The 21,767-nt window shown below is 44.7% G+C and overlaps 1 protein-coding gene across 1 annotated transcript in view; it reads left to right on the top strand.

Moving 5' to 3' along the window:
* Positions 1 to 9,321: 9,321 nt before the first annotated feature.
* LOC125947459 (juvenile hormone acid O-methyltransferase-like) overlaps positions 9,322 to 21,767 on the top strand; it is an 89,064-nt gene continuing 76,618 nt past the window's right edge. The window contains exon 1 of the mRNA XM_049672221.1: positions 9,322 to 9,973. Within this exon, the coding sequence (XP_049528178.1) occupies positions 9,686 to 9,973 (288 nt within the window). The 5' untranslated portion in view covers positions 9,322 to 9,685. The remainder of the gene's footprint in view (positions 9,974 to 21,767) is intronic.

The raw sequence follows: 21,767 nt of genomic DNA, 5'->3' as shown, positions 1-21,767 counted from the left end.
GCTGGGCAAGACCAGATGCGCTTGAGGTCTTGAACAGCCGTTTCTCACAAACCGCACCACTGGAAGGAACTGGCACTAGCAATAAGTAAACGGAGGGGTACGGCACCCACCATGGTGGCGTAGTGTCTTTGGCAATGGGCTGCTAAGCCCGAGGCGCGGTATCGGATCCCCACCCCGGCGGCCGCATTTCGATGGGTACGAAATAGAAAATCGCCCGTATACGGTGCATTGGGCGTGCGTTAAAGAACTCCAAGTGGTCAAACTTGACCCTGGGTTCCCTGCTACGGCGTACTTCGTAATCAAGTAAACATTTTAGCAAGTAATATTCCACAATTTTATGGAGGGTTGATGCAATAGTGCAAAATTCCGGATAAAGCGTAGGAAGTATGTGGCGAGTTGAGGAAGCTACAAAGTTATCTTGCATGAAGTGGGTGTGGAAAGTATAGCACTGCGGTAATATTATTCAGAGGAGGCTGAGTGCCGGGTTTGTTACATGATGGCCCAGAACTTTACTTACTTTTCTAGTCAAGCGGGCACTTTTTGGTGTTTATTTAAAGACCAGCATTTGCAACGCACGTGAGCTGACTTCATCGAGGCACCACAAATTATCAGAGAAAGCCAAAATTTCGAGATTACACAGGCAGGTTTTCTACCTGAGGCTGCGAAGAACAGCGAGTTATTCTTTCAGACGTAGCGGCAAAACGCATTACCTTGAACTCGTAAAGGCCACATGGAGTAAAAAAGCACTAGAAGTAGAAGTAGGATAATAGGAGTTGTAGTATTCTTTGGGCATAAAGAGTATCTGCATATAAATATTAGGCGTTATTAAAATAGATTTTTTCCCTTGTCTAACCCCATCGAACATGTAAACAGAAAAAGCACTAAAACAACTAGCCTATTTGCACCGCACCTTACCTAACACCTCTCATGACACAAAACCGCTTTTATATAAATCGCTAATTCGTCCCGTTCTAAAATATGCGTCCGTAGTTTTGCACCCCTACAAATACTGTGATCACTCGTAAAAGTTCATAGCAAATTCATTCGTTTGATTTTCCCAAAATATTGCCGCAGCTTCTCACCAACACAAGCTCTACATGCGCTGAACATGGAACCACTCCTTTTGCGTTATCACATCGAAGCTCCGAAATTTTTAACTGCAATTATTCACTAAATTAAAGAAAAGGAACACTTTAAACAAAATTTATTTTAAGACCGGAAGCTCGACCGGATGGCGTGAGTCGTATCAGTGATTATATGCATTTTGGGCGTTTTCACAGGCGTGCAGACACTTTTCGTAGAGGCGGGAAATGTGCGTCAATATCGTCTGAAGCTAGCCGGCGTCTTTTGGATGTGCCAGGATTCCAAAAGGAACCGCCACCGGTGGTTGTGTTCTCTCTCCAAGACGACAATGCAGTCGGGATTAATATACTTCAGAAGGACAGACAGCCTATTGGGCTAGCTGGTCTAATATAGTTACTTTCAGATATAGCGCAAATAAGTACATAGTTAATATGGTGATCAAGAAGCTCGCAGTGCTGTGGCAAAAAACTGCGAGCTTCTTGATTACTATATATTAGCCAAACTGCGTTGCGTCTTGCAATCTGCCAGGCCAAATCATCCGAAAATGAGGACCTTAATCCCAACCGTTTCACTAATTCTTTAGTATAATTTGTGTGCGCGCAGATACTTTGAGCACCAGAATTGAAGTACTATAAAATAAGCGGCAAAAAACAGCCATCAACATCATTCGCATGAAAGGACACCAATATCAAGGTAACACCTCACGTACAGGAAAGAAGATGAAACTGTCGCATTACCAAAAAAAAAAAAAAAAAACAGACCCTTTGAAATATTTGATCTCAACGCCACTGAGTAAAATAGATGGATCGATGAAGCTGCTTTATCGGGCTTCCTTGGTACAAAGGCTTCTATGATTTTACGTTCAGCTCTCTCATTTGCCTTCTTTAAAAACTGTTTGTTCTGAAAGAATGGCTTACACACGCTCTGCTAAAGAGCATCAGGCTTTGTTGCGCACATATAAATTTTATTGTCTGCAACAAAGCAGGCGGTATTTTCAGTGAACGTCAGTGAACGTCAGTGAACGTAATACTGTGAGAACATAAGCGCTTGATTCCCTGAAGTAGGGATACGCACCTTAAGCAAGTCTAATAGATATTTCAATGAAGAATAGATGCCAGCGGCTTCCAGTCAAACAGTTTGTTCACAAAATATTAACAACAGCTAAACTCAGATTGAACTCAGACGCGGAAAAACATTTACTGTAGCAGTATTTTTCTAGAGTAAGGTAGCTCCTTATGAACATCACGATAACCACAATACCACTTTGACAAAATAGAGCTCCAAGAGTATGATTCACAAATATTATGTATGATGGGATGCAGTTTTCATGGTTCAACGGAAAAGTTGTGGTGCTTCTGCTATATATGTATTGACAGGTGCACTTGTTTATATTTCTCCTGTGACACGCATTTCATGAGCTAATAATCGTTAAACGTTCACGCTCGGCGCAGCACGCGCCTGGATGTATCGGCAGTTTATCGATTGTTGTCGATGGTTCTATCCCTTGTCTTTTGTCACCGAACCTTGTGTAATCTGATTATATGCGTGACGCGAATTGTGTAGTACTTTCCTGAAGGCACGTGTGCACCAGTGATTACGCTGGAACCATACAGAAACAATTTCATCGAGAGCGGACACTCCCATAGAGCCCAGCGACCGAATTGACTGTAGCGCACCAGGCGGCTCACGTGGACACCTGAACAAAATTCCGGTTTCTGCTTTGGGCGCGCGCCGTTCGCACGCGTTACGCCGGCGGTACTAATCGGCGTGAAATGTGTTTTTGCTTCTACTGCTCAACCACGCGCTGTCTTGGTGCGGAATTGTTTTTCTTATTTATGTTAGTAAAATAAATGATTGCGAGCGATCTTTACAAGCCTCCATTGAATGTTCAACGTGCAATTTCATGATGTAGATGCAAGACGCCATGTGAAATGACGAAAACTTTTATTTTATTTTCAAAATGCTCATTCCGTGCTTTTTTGAGTTCATTCAATGTTGTGGCACCATATAAGCAGCTAAAGTTACCGTAGGAAGCTCCACCGGACGGTTGCGTTCGCAAAAATAAATTATAAGCATGTGTCATTATCACATTTAGACCTTACAGGAAAACTGCCTGTGGAGGTGAAACGTGCGAAAGTGGTGAATTTGCGACATTTCGAACACAGGAATTCTCGTTTCCAAACATGGCACCGAAGACACCCGATTCATCCCAAACAATACCACACATAAAATATGAACAAGACATCTGATTTCCAAGCATTCCCCAATCCTGGGCCTTATTTTGTGTTCTTTAAGAGCATGATTACACGGGCGACTGTGCATTTTCTACACAACCTGGTCGCAGCCGACGCGATGTTACGCCACGTACACACAAATGGCTACAACACAGGCTCCCAGCCAGGCCATGCTCGACGCTCGCAGAATGCCTTCTGCTCGCACTTAACAGACCTGTGGCTTGGCCCAAACTCCCACGCCGCCTATTCAAATACATGTAAAACGCAGAAATGTTTTCTCAGATAAGCACTGGGCCAATTTTAATAAAATTTGGTGCATTGGGAGAAAAATTTCAATTCTAGTGACCATTCGAAGCTAAATTTTGATTTACGGCGTTGATTTTTTTAACAAGAACTACGACAATTGATAAGCTTAAAAAAAGTAGAAGCACGAAGTTTACGAATCCGTAACGCTGCACTAAAACAGATATTCCTGTTTTGTAAATTGCATCCTACAGAACATCCAAAGCGGCCAGATTTCGTATAATATTTATATGTTAGATTAATTTGTTGCAATGTTTACTAATCTTTTCGCAAAGTCCTACTCGCATATTAGTGTTGAGTTTGAGAGCCATGTATAATACATGTAATTTGTGCGCTTTAGATGTAATACTATATTCATTTTGCAGAATTGCGATATCGTTTTTCATTGACGAGGTACAGGTTGCAAACTTGATAGCTTTGTTTATTGAAAATTTGTTATTTTAAACAATTTTTATTAAAGTTCAAGCTTGAATAAAAAATAAGCTTATAACAGTAACTATATTTTAATGTTTCCTTTTAAATGCAACAAACTTAATCAAATTTGTTGCATTGCATGCCGAGAAAATGATTTCTCCTTTCCCATGCATTTAGATAGGGGCTACCGAGCTACGTGAGCTTCCTCATAAAACTGGGACCCATTGGGGTTCAGTCATTATCATCATCGTCCTCATCATCAGCCTATATTTAGGTACACTGTAGGACGAAAGCCTCTCCCTGGGATCTCCAATTACCCCTGTCTATCGCTAGCTAAATCCAAATTGCGCCTGTAAATTTCCTAATTTCATCACGACACCTAGTTTTCTGCCGTCCTCGACTGCGCTTCCTTTCTCTTGGCACCAATTTTGTAACTCTAATGGTCCACCGGTTATCCATCATTACATGGCCGGCCCAGCTCATTTGTCATAAGACAAATGCGTGGGTGCAAGGCCTGTTTTCTGTCTCTCAGAAGACAGAATTTTCGCGTTTCAAGTTCATGTTTTAAGAGCGCAGCTTTAAGCGCCCGTTCCTGCGGCGAGCGGTGGCGTCCCTCGGCGTAACCGAATGAACGAGCACAGCGAAGGATGAAATAGTGAACTAGGAGCGAAACGGAAGATGAAAGACGGCGATAGTCAAGAGAACGTGAGGAGAAAACGGAAGGAGGGTGCAACGGAAGGAACCATGACACGAAAAACGGAGGAGGAGGGTACGGCAAAAATTTCATAAGAAAAATGTACTGCCGCCTCGCAAGACGAGCTCTACAGCTACCATGGCCACGAGATGGCGTCAGAGTAGCGCGCTTCCTCTGTTCACAGATTACGCCAACGATAAGGCGTGCGGCGAGTAGGTCCACCGATACCATATATGGAAACGAAGGGCTGCATGAGCGGAGGTCTGTCTGTGATGGCTGCTGTGAATCACACCCATGCACGGCCTCTCGCGATCTCCCGATTAGCGAGGCAGTCGCGCCACACTTCACTACGTTTGCAACGTGTCGTACGAGACAGATTTTCCGCGCCAGCTAATATGTCATGACATGAAAGCACGTATAGAGCTGCACTCAAATTTCGCATTAGGGAGCACAAAAACCTGCAGTAAAATTTTTAGGGGCGAAGCTCCTTATAGCGGCACCCGTTCGTCCCCGTCGTCGTAGTAGTAGTGTGTAACCAGTCTGAGAAAAATGAGAAAAAAATTCCGAAGTTGTGTCCGTAGCGCGGAATCGAACCAAGGACCCCTCGCTTCCGAGCGCGCGGCGTTAGCCCACTACGCCACGAAGCGGACATGGACACACGCACCACGATGGCAATAAATACCCAACCATAGCCTCCTCTATAGAGGAGGCTATGACCCAACATTAACGAAAGGCCGCGTTTCTAGCGCGTTTCTAACGCGTTTGTGCTAGCGCGTTACGGCCCGTGTAAGAAGCTGGTGTAAGACGCTGTGGCCTCTCCGCCTTACCTTCAACGCGTTTCGAACGCGCTGCCCAAAGCGGTGACAAGTCAAGTTCAAGTCGAGGAGCGTTTATGAATACGGGGGGTATACTCTCTCAGCAGTCATGTGATGGCGTCGGCAAACGCGGTGCACGTTCCGGCATGTGTAAATGGCTGCGTAAGACGCTGTGGCCGCTCCCCCTTACTAGAGAGTACTGCACGTTTCTAACGCGTTTGTGCTAGCGTCCCCTTAGGCGGGAGATCCGATGATTCCCTCCGGAGCTTCGCCCACTCATCATCATTCACCCCGTAGATATGCTGTGATTTTTTTAGCTCCTCGCTGTTATCATTTGCGCGTTCTGCCGGCGCAAGCAAGAATTCCAAGAATGATTACAGTACCGTGTTATCATTCTTGGTAATCGCTCGTTTCGTTTTCGCCACGTGTGAGTACCAAAAGAAGGTATATGTTGTTGGGGGGCGTGGGTGGCCATACAAATCGTCATAAACTTGGCTCTATAAGATTCAGTCAACGCGAAACTAAGCAATGTTAAACTAACGGTCCGACCTGTCTATCGCTAACTGCATCACAACGCCCTGTGCGACCAGCGTGCCCAAAAAATTACCTCAAGAATTACCGAAATAAGTTGCAATAATGTTGGGGTCCATAGAAAACGTCACAAGCATGTCCCAGTAAGATGCAGTACACGCCAAACTAACTTCGCCACAACAGCCGGGCTGGTTTTCGCTAAGTGCGTCACAACGCGCGGTGCCGTGCCCTAAGCCTAAATAGTTGAAATGCAGCGCAGGCTGAAAAAAAGTCGCAGTTTCGCCATACAGGCGAAGCATCGATTGTGATAGCAAATTAGTAGAGAGCTATACTGAGCACCTACACCTGACCTTTACAGTGCCCAAAACAGCCAAGCTATTTTCATTCGAAATAGTGATGAACCGGATGCAGAGGCTCCTTCGATAACTAGCGATGAAGTTGGAAGGGCCTTGAAAGACATGACCAGGGGAAAAGCTGCTGGAAAAGATTGAATAAGAGTAGATTTAATCAAAGATGGAGCAGATACCATGCTTGAAAAGCTTGCGGCCCTTTATATGCAATGCCTCACAACTTCAAGTGTACCAGAGAGCTGGAAGAACGCTAGCATTACACTAATCTAACACTAATACAACGCGCAAGACAAAGCACGTAACTGAATCGTCACCGAGTCAAATCAGCGCGTACAGCGCGTCGTAATTGCAGCCTCCGCGATCAACTTCAGAAACATTTTCAGAGCTAATTGCGGAGGCCATGCTCCGCTGTGCTGAGTACGGTGAACGCCACTACCAACGCCACCTAGCAACGCCACCTAGGTGGCGTTGGTAGTGCTTCTTGATGCCAGCGTCCCTTCGAATGCTGGCATCGAGGCGTCGTAGTGGTGAGACCACCGAAGCGTTCACTGTCGGTGCGTGTTAGTGTCATAATGCAGTACTTCTCTTTTCTGCTCGTAGGCGGCGACACCGCCCCGAACAAGAGCGCGGGTACACGGAGGAGTGTTAGATATATAAGGCGCGTCTGTGTAGCTCTCTGCAAATGCGTTTGTGGCGCAATGGGTTAAACGCTCGGCGATCTATCGTCGCGGACCGAGAGGTCGTGGGTTCGATTCCCAAATTTTGCATGTTTGTGGAACTTTTTCTTCTGGTTTCTTTCTTTGTATTAAAATGCAGACGTTAAATAATTGAAGAATTATAGACCCATCAGCTTGCTGTAAGCATTGTATAAAATATTCACCACGATAATTTCCAATAGAATCAGGGCAAAACTTGACTTCAGCCAACCAAGAGAACAGGCTGGCTTCAGGAAGGGATATTCTACGATGGATCATATCCATGTCATCAATCAGGTAATCGAGAAATCTGCGGAGTACAATCAACCTATCTTAATGGCTTTCATAAATTATTAAAAGGCATTTAATTCACTAGAGATGCCAGCAGTTATAGAGGCACTGCGTAGTCAAGGAGTACAGGAGGCATACGTGAATATCTTAGCAAACATCTACAAGGATTCCACAGCTATCTTGGTTCTCCACAAGAAAAGTAGAAAGTTACCTACCAAGAAAGGGGTCCAGACAAGGAGACACAATCTCTCCATTCTATTGACTGCATGCTTAGAAGATGTATTCAAGCTCTTAGACTGGGAAGGCTTAGGAGTGAGAATCAACGGCGAATATCTCAGCAACATTCGGTTTGCAGATGACATTGCCCTATTCAGCAACAATGGAGACGAATTACAGCAAATGATTGACGACCTTAATCGAGAAAGCGTAAGAACTGGGTTGAAGATCAATATGCAGAAGACAAAGATAATGCTCGATAGCCTGGTAAGAGAACAAGAATTCAGGATCGCCAGTCAGCCTCTAGAGTCTGTAAAGTAGTACGTTTATCTAAGTCAATTACTCACAGGGGACCCTGATCACGAGAAAGAAATTTACAGAAGAATAAAAATGGGTTGGAGTGCATATGGCAGGCATTGCCAAATCCTGACTGGGAGCTTACCACTGTCGTTGAAAAGAAAAGTGTACAATCATTGCATTCTAGCGGTGCTAACATATGGGACAGAAACTTGGACCTTAACAAAGAAGTTCGAAAACAAATTAGGAACCGCACAAAGTTTGACGGAACGAAAAATCATAGGACTAACGTTAAGAGACAGGAAGAGAGCGGTGTGGATCAGAGAACAAACCGGGATAGCCGATATTCTAGTTGACATTAAGCGGAAGAAGTGGAGCTTGGCAGGCCATGTAATGCGTAGGATGGATAACCGGCGGACCATTAGGGTTACAGAATGGATACCAAGGAAAGGTAAGCGCAGTCGAGGTCGGCAGAAAACCAGATTGGATGATGAAGTTAGGAAATTTGCATGCAATGCGAAAGCGCGCAAAGAGCAGCGGGCAAATTGGCCTTCGCGCTGTCTCGCGTCTCTCTTCAACACGAGCTAAACGTCGAAAGCGTAGCGCATACGAAGCTACCGGCACTCGGCGCATGCAATTTTGCACTTTGTACCCATCGCATATTGCTTTGAAGATGAGGCCCCTGCGGGCGCATACTTCGACCACATAGCATATCGCTTTCAAAGATCGCTTTCAACAAGAGTGTCCGCTCTTGTTGAACTTCTTTCTTTATGCTGGAACGTTGTATGAGTCATGTATAAAAACCGACGCACGTGACCCGATCGCTTTCAACAAGAGTGTCCGCGCTTGTTGAATTTCTTTCTTTATGCTGGAACGTTGTATGAGTCATATATACAAGCCGACACGCTTGACCCGCCGATCAGATTTTGATGATCGCCGTCTGTGTTCGCCGCCATTGTTGTGCTTCGAGTGTCACTTGCTTTTGTGGGCACAGGTTCGCCCAAATAAACAGTTACTTTCGCGATCCACTGTTTTGCACAACCGTGTTCTTCACCTTCCCTACACGTGGCGATATGCCTACAATTTTTGTCTCATGCTCAATCTGTCAGGGAATATTTGCGTTATACAAGGTTTCTTAGGTTGCTGGTGTATGAAGCAGTTCTATGGCTCTTTAGCATCCTATGCGATCACTGTTTGCAGGCTGCTGGCAGCGGGTTGATCAAGTAGAGCGATGATACAGTGTAAAAACTAATGGATTTATTATTGCGATGTTGCTATAGTATTATTTATTCAGAAATTGTGTAAAAGTAAAATGAATAGATGTTTGTTCTTGCTTCCGATAATGACAACACTTTGTTTAAATTTGCTACATTTACATTTTTTTCTTACGCAGATGTGCATTCTCAGTGGGCTTCACTGGTTATGTCCGCGTCACCTGACGCGCGTCGCATCTCTACACACTCTGGGTAAGGGAAAAGCAAGCTTTTTGAATGCCGTGCCGAGCCCTTCAGGACTGCAGTCAATATGTGAGAAAAAGGTACAGGGAAACTGCGATCTCGACCCTGAAGCTTTCACCTGGTTGAAGGCTTACACTTACAGAGATAACCTCGCGGCTCTGGAGAGTGTGAAGTTCCGCCGAACCGCTAGCAATGAATTCCAGCATCTCGACATTGGTTGTGGACCGGGCAACTTCCTTGCGGACTGCTTACTCCCACGGCTGCGTCCTTTCAGACGCGTTCTGGCTATAGACATATCTGAAGATATGCTGCAACATGCTCGACGCCTCTATCAGCGACCAGGAGTCTGCTTCGAGCATCACGACATCGAAAACGGCGATCCATACGCTATTCTTCACAACTACGGCCCGTTTGACCACGCCTTTGCTTTCCTGACATTCCATTTCGTGCATGACTTGAATAAGGGATACCGCAACCTCTATTGCCTGCTGAAGGACGGTGGAGAGTGCCTGACTGTTAACTTTACAAGGACCGGCATCACGGACGTCTGGCACCGCTTATACCGGAAACAAGAATGGAGGACCTACATGCCCGTGAGTTCTGATTTCAGCGATAGCAAAACCTACAGCAGCTAGGCAGCCATCGGCACTAATGAGCTACTGTTATTCGAAAATTCCTCCACAAGTACGCCCGATTTTAATGAGCTATCTAATTACGCACGGGCCTTGACCTAGTTTATGACGCAAGCATTCTTTAAGGAATTATTGAAAAAGGAAATGTATCCTAAAAGTGTTATTACTAAGCCCATACTCAGCATCAAACTCTACACTGGTAGCAAACAAGAATCTTTTTGGGTTAACCTCCCTGCCTTTCCCAGCACATTTATCTCTCTCTCTCTACACTAAGTGCCAGAATCACCAATGCACGCAGTTACAGTTTGCGCTGGCATGGTGCAATGCCAGTATGCCCACCGACGGATACAAGGTCATGCCGTTTAACTCGTTCACGAGTGTCTTCGTGAATGGGCGGCAGGCACTTGTCAAGTGTTAGAAGAAAGTTAGGCGTGCAGACACGGAATGAAGGAGAGGGAAACGTACAACACAGCCGCCGGCGTTTTTGTTGCCCGCTTCTCTCTTGTGTCCGTGTATGCACGCGTAACTTTTATTAAAGTCAAGCTTTCAATGTCTACCATAACATGCTACCGCCTGGTTTTTCCTTTCTGTCTGTCTGCGTGGTCAGTCGTTGGTCGGTCGCTCGGTAGGTCGCCTAGTTGGGTTCTCACCGAATACATTCGCACTTGCTTTAAAAAAATTAAGCGCGTCCGTTAGCTCAATTCGAACCTAGGCCCCCCAGCACAGAAACCCAAATCTCTTCATTAGACCACAAACGCACGCACACTTCTCTACAACACCGGCTATACTCGCGGACAACTTTCTGTGTCATTGAAGGGCAAGCTATGGAAGCAAAGCGCACACAAGTGAGAGCTCTTCTGAAAAAAGGCCCACATTTGCATCCGCGTGAGAATATTGTGGGGAACAGAAAACTTAAGCACCTTGTTTACGACAGCTCAACAATACAACCACTGAGGATTGAAGGTACTGACACCACTTTTCAGATAAAAAATTATTTTAGGGTATAAAGTTATGATACAGCTGTCCCTCTTATGAAAGCCGTTTTAATGCTATTCTGTAGTAAGGTATGCGACCTGGCTAGTTGCTGTTCGACAAAGGATAGCGAAACAAGTGACAAACGAAGACAGACAAGCTCTGACATCCAACTGATTTTAATTTCCGAAAAATGGCAAACATATATAATGGGGAGCACATGGACGATTTCACACTGTCTAAGTTCTCACTGTCAAATAACATTAATACTATTCGTGTGTGTAAAGGTTTAAAAAAATTAGTAATCTTTCCAATCGTTCTTTTCCTTTAAAAAGTGCAAAATTGGCCCTTCATGGGAGAATTCGCACCACTGAAACCAATTGCTCTATCCTATTCGCCACTAGATAGCGCTACAGGTGGCAGCATCCTCTCCGCGTTAGTGCAGTAGGCAGTCAGCGGCCCACATTGAAATGTGCACGCGGCGCGTGGCTGTGAACTATTAAGCCCGATTTGATATAAATGAAACGCGCTGACTGGGCGTTTGTCTTCCAATGAAACATTTCTGCACGAAATGCACGGAACGTCTCTTTTTACATTACAGAAGTGCACACTCTCATCCAAGGGGGTACTGGCACTCAGTAAAAATGTTTGTTTCGGCACTTGCTTGAGGCTTTTTGTGCATCTATCACTGGCGTTCCACCCACTCTGCTCTAATTTTCGAGGGGCACAAATAATACTACTTTAGCGGCAAAAAAAAAAAAAAAATCTGCATCCCCGTACAACGCACGCGTCTCCGTCCTTTGCTTTTTCTTTTTTTTTTTTTGAGAGGGGGGAGGGGGGTTGCGATAGCTATTATATGGACATTCTAAGCGAATTTTAGAGCGCAGCTCTGAGGCGCTCGTTTCTGCGTCGAGCTTCGGCGTTCCCGGCGTAACTGAGCGAACGAGCTGAGCAGATGACAGAGAGAACGCGGTTTGAGGGATGAAAAAACTGCCGAGAGCGCGAGGAAGAGAGTATGGTGCAAGCGTGAGAGGAAAGGCGCAATGCCGCGCGAGACGCGCACTTGTGAATGCGCCGCCTGACTACCCCTGACAGTCAAGGGCTGTGCAATCGATCGAACTTTACTCTCTTTTCTTTCATCTTTACATCCCCCGCCCCTTACCCAAGGGGCTGAGTCTTGCTCCCTAAAGGGCTGCAGAAAATATCGCCTCTTCCTCTTCACAACCATAATCTCTCTCTCTCTCTCTCTCTGCGGCGACGATGGCTACAAAATGGCGCCAGAGGAGCGCTCGTCGTCTGAGAGGTCTGTCTGCGGCAGCTGCTGCGAATCACACCCACGAACCAAAATCGTCTCCCTCGGTTCCCCTTCTTCAGGTTGAATGGGAGCTTAATTAGTCTAATCTCCATAGTATTAGCGGGTTAATTGAACTTAGTCTAAACAATTCAGATTCAGCTTACTATGTAAAAATATGCAAGAACAGTATGGGGTTTTACGTACCAAAATCCCGATATGATTACGAGGCACGCCGTAGTGGGGACTCCGGAAATTTGGACCACCTGGCGTTCTTTAACGTGCACCTAAATCTAAGTACACGAGTGTTTTCGCACTTCGCCGCCATCGAAATGCGGCCGCCGAGGCCGCGATATTCGATCCCGCGACCTGGTGCTCAGCAGCCCAACACCGTAGCCACTGAGCAACCACGGCGGGTATGTACAAACATGAGTGAACCGAGTTCAACTTAAGTCACTTCCGATGCCTGTGTGAAGCTAGCTTTTTTTTTTTTCAGGTAGATGTAGATTTACTATTGGATACGAACCTATTTCAATGATTACATGTGTGTTATCAAGTTGAAAACCCTGCGTCTATTTAGACTCGTATCAACGAGTTTTTGTACGGCGTCCATTACAAAATACTCAGCTGCTCCATATTTGTTCCAAAATGGCATTTTAGGGCGTCGGCGCCCTACCCCGTAACCGAATGAACGAGCACAGCCAAAGATGAGACCGAACGCGGAACGCAGCGAGTGTTCAAAAAATCGTCGAGAGCGAAAAAAGCTCGAGGGGGAGGGTGGTGCGGAACCATGAGGCGGAAAGCGGAGGAGGGTATTTTTTTATTTTTATTTATGAATACTGCAACCCTAACTTAGGGTTATGGCAGGGTGGATTTACATTTGCTAAATTTACAAATCGGCAAAACAAATAAATAGAAAACAGTAAGGTATGTACACGCTTTCAGACAAGACAACGGTTTGCAATAAACAGGCATAAGGGCATATAATGAAATCAGCGCTACATTCAAGCTGATCACGAGTGGAGAATCGCTACTGTGATTGAAATAAACAAGGACCACATGTGATAGAATGCAGACACTCACCGCTGGAGCTGCGCAGCAAAAAGGTTCAAGGATGACTGGGAAACAACTTCGTTACAAAGATTGTTGCATTCTGTAATAGTCGTAGGGAAAAACGAATACCTGAATGTGTTATTACGTGTGGAGGATGGGGTTATCGTAAAGGCATGCCTCTGCCTTGTGGCATATCCTCTGGAGAAATGAAATAACCTTTAACTAACTGAAAGAAAACTTTCAATCTCAATACTTTATTTCTTTGTGTAGGTGTTGGGAGGTTGGCTTTTGCTAATAAATATGTTATTGAAGTACGGCCGAAACTGTTCTAATAAATCTAACATCTCTCTTTCGAATTTTTTTCCATTTCGCTGATATTTTTTTCTAGCGTGAGCGTACCAAATTATGGATGCATAATCTAAAGTAGGTTGAACAATTGCCTTAAATACAATAAGGCGAATGGCTGGAGTGGAGAGCTTGAGAGCTCGTCTAAGATAAAATCATTTGTAATTGCACGAGCTTATTACAGTGTTAATATGTCTCGTCCAGTTAAGGTCATTCGAAATCCAAAGACCATGGTACTCGTAGTGTTGTACCTCCTGCAAAAAACATTATTGGCTGAATACGAAAAATGAAGACGGTTACGTTTGCGAGAATTTTTCATGAAAACGGTCTTTTTAAAATTAACTGACATCTGCCATTTATTGCACCAACGAATAACCTTTTGAAATGCCTCGTTTAAATGAATTTGGTCTGTATGGTTTTATACTCCCGAGTATAGGATGCAGTTATCCGCATATTATTTGACTTTTACAGGTATATCATGTGATATATCATTTGTAAACAACAAAAAGAGGAAGGGTCCCGAGCACGGAGCCTTGGGGGACACCCGAGTCAACCGGTACTGTACGAGAACAATGATCATTGAAAAAGACGTACTGTTTTCGATTCGAAAGATAACCGGAAATCCAATTTAGAAGCTGGGTATCTTTAAGAATTAAATCCAATTTGAAGAGTAATTTATTGTGAGAGACCGTATCGAAAGCTTTAGCAAAATGCATCAAAATTGCATCTACTTGTTTACCGGAATTTATAGATAGTGCGAAATCATGAACTGTAGTTACCAGCTTAGTACAAGTAGAAAATCCTTTCCTGAATATGTGTTGTGAACGGGACAAAATATTGTGCTTATCTAGGAATTCTGAAATATGCTTATGTATTATATGCTCAAGTAGTTTACAGGAAGTCGAAATTAATGAGATCGGCCGATATTTAGTAACAGAATGGGGATTTCCACTCTTATGAAGGAGCTTGACTTTAGCAGTTACCCAGTCATCCGGAACTTGACCATCTTTCAGAGATTTAGAAAAGACAATTGTTAGGTACTTTGAAACCCATTGTGCATAGCGTTTTAAGAACTCATTCGGTACTGCATCAGGACCTGAAGATTTTTTACCATCAAGTTTCAAAAGCAAATTAAAAACTCCCTCTTCACTTATGACAATATACGATAGGGGTGGGCTTGCCGCATCAAACGTTTCCAGGACTCCGTTATCCTTTATAAAAACAGATTTAAAGTGATCATTGAAAGCATTAGAAATAACACAGGAATCAGTAGTTTCTACACCGTCCATTTCAAAAACATCAGTGGTCACAGTATTAGACGAAATTCAATTCCAGAACCTCTCGGGAGACGAAGACATGAGACTCGGAAGTTGTTGGCCGTAATAGCTTTCCCTGTCAGACAATACATCTGCTTTCACTTGAGATGCAACTTCAGAAATTCTTTGCTGGGGGATACTTACGTCTTTAGAGTACCGTCTTTGATTTTTTAAGCGTTTGAGCCGTCTTCGCAACTGCAACGCTTCCCGAGAAATCCAGAGATTCTTTCCTTTCGATTTTTTTACAATGCGTGGAACAAATCTTTCGATACACTCATTTATAAGGTTCTTTAAACGCTTCCACAAATAATGAATATCAGTAGTGCAATTCGAAAAAGAATCAAATTCCAATGATAGTAAGTCCAATATTGAAGTGTCATCTGCTCGTGAAAAGTTGGGGAACGAGACCCTCTTGCAATGTTTCTTTAAAACAACATCATAAAGCGTAAGTATCGCAGCCTGATGATCAGATATTCCAGGGAGAACAGAGCAGCTAGCTGGAGCAGGGATTGAGCCACTAATGAAAAAGAGATCTAGAATTGAACAAGAGTTTGCCTGTATTCGAGTGAATTAATCAACGATTTGCATGAAGTCAAAAGAAAACGCTATATCAATCATTCTTTCACCAATATTATAGTTAGGTTGTTGCAAAGAGAAAGATGGCCAATTAACATGTGGCAAATTAAAATCTCCAGCTAGAATTATCTGATCCTCAGGCTTCCCATGCGCGACAAGGTAGTTGTGTAATTCATCCAGAACATCCATGGAGGAATTGGGTGGGCCATAAATAGCTCCAATGACATACCTGGTCTTTTCGTAATACGCTTTGCCAAATATGCCCTCGAAATTACGTATGTCATGCATTTTTGTAATTTGCAATGACTGTCTAAACAGAATCGCCACCCCACCACCTCTACTCCCACGGTCATTCCGATACACACGGTAGCCCCGTGGAACAAATTCACTATCAAGTATGTTATCGTGCAACCATACTTGGGTTAGGATAGCAATATGGGGACTATAGGCCAGGAGGGTCCCTTCTAATTCTGCGGTTTTGTTAGTAACACTTCTACAGTTTATATTTAGTATTTTCAGTGACTGAATGCTGCACATGTTCCGTCATTTTGCATTCTTCTTTAGCTTAACACGTGCATTATTCGCTTCATACCAACTAAACAAGTTCCCATCTACACTCAGTCTATTGTAGAGAAGCTTTATTTTATCACCGTTCTCTCTCTCTTTTTCGGAACTTTTCCACAGAGTTCTGCGTGCCTCACGAACCTTGTATGAAAAATCCTCAGAAAAGGAAAATACCTTTAACTTGTGCGTAACCTTCAAAGCAGACATCTTCTGGCGATAATCAATAAACTTTGGAAGAACTGGTCTGGCTTTGTTTTCAACTATGCGGCCAATCCTGTGGCACCTTTCAACAGTAATTGCCCTTATACCTAATTTATTCTCTAGGATTTCGTTGATGCTATCTTGGAGCATCTGAGGTGTTTCCAGAGGGGGTTCTTTTAGGCTGTAAGTGATTAAGTTATTTCTATGGCTCCGATTTTCAAAATCATCAACTTTGTCTTCAAGGGATGCTAATTTTTGTTGCATTTGAGTCATAGAATCCTCAATTTCTTTCACTTGTTTAGGCAATGAAGAAAGTTTATTCACGTGATGCTCAATGGCATCAACTCGTTCCGCTAGCGTGCCAAATTTTTCTACTAAATCTTTCTGATTGGCCTGTACGTCTCAATAGCTGCTTTCATTATTTTTTGGCCAGGTATAGCGAAAGTGTGAAAAGATAAGCGTAGTGCCGGGCAATAGGGGGCTTTGCGGAGACGATGGCGACGAGTAGCACGCGTCGCCATAGTAGCACGCGTCGTCTGTATGGAAACAAAGCACTGCATGAGCAGAGTTTGTCTGCGGCAGCTGCTGTGAATCGCGCCCACGCGTCACCCATGCGCTTTCTCTCGCGATCTCATGATTAACGAGGCAGCCGCGCCTCACTTCGCTCCATTTTCAACATTCCGCACGAAACAGATTGTCCGCGCCAGCCAATATATCGCGCAATGAAAAAACGTATACAGCTGCACTCAAATTTCGCATTAGGGAGTATGGTTATTGCCGGTCAATTTTTTTCTGTTATAAACTTGCTCTAGAGCTGCGTTTTTTTCTCCAAATTACCTGCTCGAAAATTGTATTTTACCTCCAGCTAGAGTTGCTACTCGGCACTTTTTTAGTGCCACCTCTGCACACACCAAATTGATGCAATTCGGTTCAAATAGGCGCTTAGAGACTTGATAGAAGACGAGGTCAGTGATTTTGATTATGTGGGTAAATTCATAAGAACTGCCCGCCGTGGTTGCTTAGAGGCTATGGTGTTGGGCTGCTAAGCACGAGGTCACGGGATCGAATCCCGACCACGGCGGCTGCATTTCGATGGGAGCGAAATGTGAAAACACCCGTGTACTTAGATTTAGGTGCACGTTAAAAACCCCAGGTGGTCTAATTTTTCCGGAGTCCCCCACTACGGCGTGCCTCATAATCAAATCGTGGTTTTGGCACGTAAAATCCCATATTTCAAATTCACAGGAACGAGCGGCAATCTCAGTTCAGTGCTGATTTTCATGTTGTTTTTTTGTTTTGTTTTTGTCTGCTGTGGTCCTGCTTTGTCATCCAATGCACGTCGCATTTACGCTTTGTTGGCCCAGAGATGAATGTGCCTACTGCCAGTGAAAGGTGGTGAAATCGATCAAATTATGTCGATAGCGGATATACTATAGAGCGCCAGCGTAAAATCTGTGGTAGAGTGTGCTGTATAGATAAGGCGCAACTAAGGCACACTGATAAACGGGATCGCTTGCAACTGACGTTTATGAAAACATTGCGTGTTCATATATATATATATATATATATATATATATATATATATATATACCACGTGGACAGTCTATACACCCCGAATTGGCTATATGACACCCATAATGTGCCCTGCGCTAACCTCTGAGTTCCTCGAGTGGAATGCAGTTCGCAGACCTCAGAGATTAGTGAAGGTCACAGTGAGGGTGTCGTAACCAAGTGGGGGTTTATTGACCGTCATCGTGGTCTCGCAAAAGTTGCAGTAACTTCAAACAGAAAACAAGAAAAACACTCTTCTGACCGCTCCTCGCATGCGCTATGCTAACATGTGACCTCTCTCCTCTGCATTCCACTGGCGGCTTTTTTCCATCTTAAATTTCTCAGGCCCTTCCTTTGTGGACACCACTCAATGTACGCCTGTGTCTGTTTGTATTCATAGGTTACCTACGCTATCTCTTTTCTTTTTTTGCTTTGAGTAAATGTACGCGTGTTGGTGTTCATGACACCGCATGTTTTTTTTTTCTTTTTTTATATATGCTTCACCCTTACAGAGAAAATGTATAAATTGAGCTCTGTGTGCTTGCAGTCGCACTCTTGATGAACGCCGGACTCCGGCCGAAACGTCAACATTAAATATTTGTTTTTGCTTTTCTACGTGGCCGGCACATCTTTCAATTTATTACACACCGCATCCGAATAAGCCACATGACGCGTCATATCTGTCTTATTGTGTCCTCACATACTTGGTCCCTTCGCTGATTGTGTCTTCTGCCTCTATAATTTCACTTGTGTATTTAACTTTGTGGTAGCTTATTATGCAGCAGTTTGAAAGGAGCATCGTTGCAATAAACGGCCGGGATTAGTAGCGTTTCATGTGTTTATCTGTGTGCTTTACTAGCTGTCTTTGTCTTAAAAGCGCACCACAGCTGCGATTTCAACTCGCGCAAGAAGCAGCACTCTTAAGGGTGCTGATTCACCGGATTCCTTCACCGGATTCTTTCTCTGATTGTTTTGTCCATACTTGCCGTTCTCAAACGATATCAAATGTCAATCAACATATCCTGAATTGCATATCTTTGTTGTTCATGATGAAATTTCAGCGCGAAAAGTAGGCGAGGACTTAATCACGACATGACCGCTGACTAACAAATGAACATTCATTGCAGAAGATTGCGTGTAGAAAATATCTAGATGCCCCATTTCTGTTACGTATTCTTGGTGGAAGGGTCAGTTCTAGGTTTAGTTGCACATTAAGCGCTACCCCGGAGGAATCTGATCGCAATACCTGCGCAACAATTCGGTGTTCTCTCAAGAATATCATTTCATGGCAAAAATGCGCAGTTGCTTGAAGCTAAAGGAGGTCATCTTTGGCGGCAGTTATCAGGTGCATCACTTATCGCAGTTGGCTTCTCAGCAATCCGACTTATCTTCCTGTCCGCATTCCTTCCGTCGCCTAGAAAAAAGAAGCTCCGCGCAAACAGCAATAAACTGCCACGAGAGTAGTGACCGTCCACTCGCTGATAGCGCTGACGGTGTTTTTGTTTGGAGACACCACGCTGAGCAATACAAAGTCCTCGTTCTCGACGGCACCCTCCAACATTTTAGGCCTTGTTTTATATCGGCTTCATACTTTAATGCGATGAGCATTCTTGAGGTATTTCACGCACTATGCAGTATACCGTCGATCTTTCTGTCTGTCAATCTGCGTTTGTCTAAAATCGTTTTCCCTCGAAATTGGGTTACTGCGTAGTTGATGGCGTAGTCGAATTTGGCCCACTGGGGTATATGAAACTGGGTGTGTGCCGTTCTTTAATCAACTTCTTTAGCACTGACTTCAGTCGCTCGGTTTGTGCCAGTGGGTTGTGTCGCTCTTCAATGAACGTCCCTTGTGCAAACTTGGGTCACCAAGCTGCGATTTGGGTCAACTTGGGTCACCAAGCTGGGTCACCAAGCTGCACTAAGTATGTGCATTCTGTAGGCATTGTGTTATTTCGTGCTGTAGTTTCAAGTATGGATTATCAACATGCCCAGCATATAGTTCTTTTAGTTGTGAGCCACTCTTCAATATACCTCCTTCAGGCCAAATTGGGTCACGAGTAGTGGCTACTGGCTGTGTGCCACTCTTCAATGAAAACAAAGGAAGGAAGGAAAGAGTGGAGAAGGAAAGGCAGGGAGGTTAACCAGTTTAGCACAACCGGTTTGCTACCCCACACGGGGGTGTGGGAGGGGGGATTGAAAGATGGGGAGGAGAGAGAGAGAACACTGTAATGACAGGTTCCTCGGTTGTGAGTTGTTAAACTGAGGCAGAGCCTTAGTTCAGGAAAGACGAAACCATTTTTTCCCCAAAACAAAATTAGTATTCATTACAAGAAAAAGAAAACAAGAGAACACTAAAGAGCGCACACAAAGTACATAAAAAAAGTACAACGAGCCACGTTATAGTCCACGTGAGTAGAGTCTCAATCTCAAACAAATAAAGAAACAAAAATCATAGAGTCTTATTTACTCGGGCACTTGCGTTGACGGCGTGCACTGGCACTTGCGTTGTCGGCGGTAGTGGTGTGGCGGGCAGTGGCATACGAGGGATGCGGACGCATGGTAGAGCCAACCCGGGGCATGAGAATCCCAGGCTGTCAGAGTCGAAGGCCGTCCAAGTGCGACCGCTACAGCTGAGCGGCGCACGTACTGGTTCCTTGGCTCACGGCTTTGCCCTGGCGCTTTTCACCGGCGTCGCTCCAGGCCTCTGGTGACCCCCTGGTGTCCTCTGCTCTCCACACGGCGGCTCAGGACCAGCCACAGGAACAGGAATGCCAACAGGAACAGGAACACCAGCAGGAAAAGGAACGCCAGCAGCAGCAGCTGCCGCAGGAATAACCGAGCCCTACGCTCGGCGGATCTCTCCAGGGACACCCGGGGTCGTGCTGGTGCTGTTGAGGCTCTCGGGCTCGGGTCTGGACCCCGACGACACCAACCTCGACACCAGCGATCTTTGCACCCCCGTCTCCGAACGATCTCTTCTTCCCGCGTTCCAGTCTCGTCCTCTTCTCTCTGCTCGTTCCTCGTACCCGTTGTTTCGTGCCAACTACTCATTGGTTCATCCACTTTCTGCCTCGTCCGGCCGCTCGTGCCACCGCCCACCAACATCGTCTTCTTTGTCGGCGACTCGAAGGTGTTTGGAGCAGACGCTCCCTACGCATTGCTTTGTCGCTGTCCACTCAATCATGACAGAGTCCCCCCCCCCCCCCCCCCCCCCCCCGCGATAAGTTTTTTAAAATAAAAAAAACGCGGTACAGAGTGAGGGGTTTAGCGGCGCATGTACAATAAAGTGGCAAAGCGACACATCCACAATAATCACACACAGTAAAAAGGGTAGACCAGTTACGCTTGTAGTCTACTAAAAAAAATCTGCGCCTACATTCTCAGAACCCAAATAAAGTTTTTCCATTCCATACATTATCAGAACCTTTTATGTGCTCTACCTTGAAAGAGTACCCTTGCATTACAACGCCTCCTATCCATTTGTCGGGCGCGTCGGAGCGGACTAGGAATTCCTTATTGAGGTTTGGCGCCTTGACGATAGGTTTTGAAGCCAGCGCGCTCTTGATACTTTCAAACGCTGCTTCTCGATCGTTCCGGAGTCCTTCTCTAGTCTTAAATCTAGGAATTGGATTATCCGTTTCTTCTTCTTTAACCGCAATGAATGTCGACGCTTGGACTGTCTCTAACGGTTTGCGTTCTTCGTAGCGTTTCAACATAATGATGTGCAACAACTTCCTGCTGTTGCCAAGGTCCAACCAATAGTTGAAGTCGTTCTTCTTTCCCTTGACGACGAAGGGTCCGGTCCAGTGCATCAGCAATTTATTATGTTCAGTTAGGAGCAGTAGCTATGCTTGCTCCCCAACCTTCAACTGTCTGCGACTTCTCT

The sequence above is a fragment of the Dermacentor silvarum genome, chromosome 8 (assembly GCF_013339745.2).
Source record: "Dermacentor silvarum isolate Dsil-2018 chromosome 8, BIME_Dsil_1.4, whole genome shotgun sequence".
Classification (NCBI taxonomy): Eukaryota; Metazoa; Arthropoda; class Arachnida; order Ixodida; family Ixodidae; genus Dermacentor; species Dermacentor silvarum.
The sequence above is the reverse complement of the archived record's forward strand: the minus strand, read 5'-3'. Positions and strand labels throughout refer to the sequence as shown.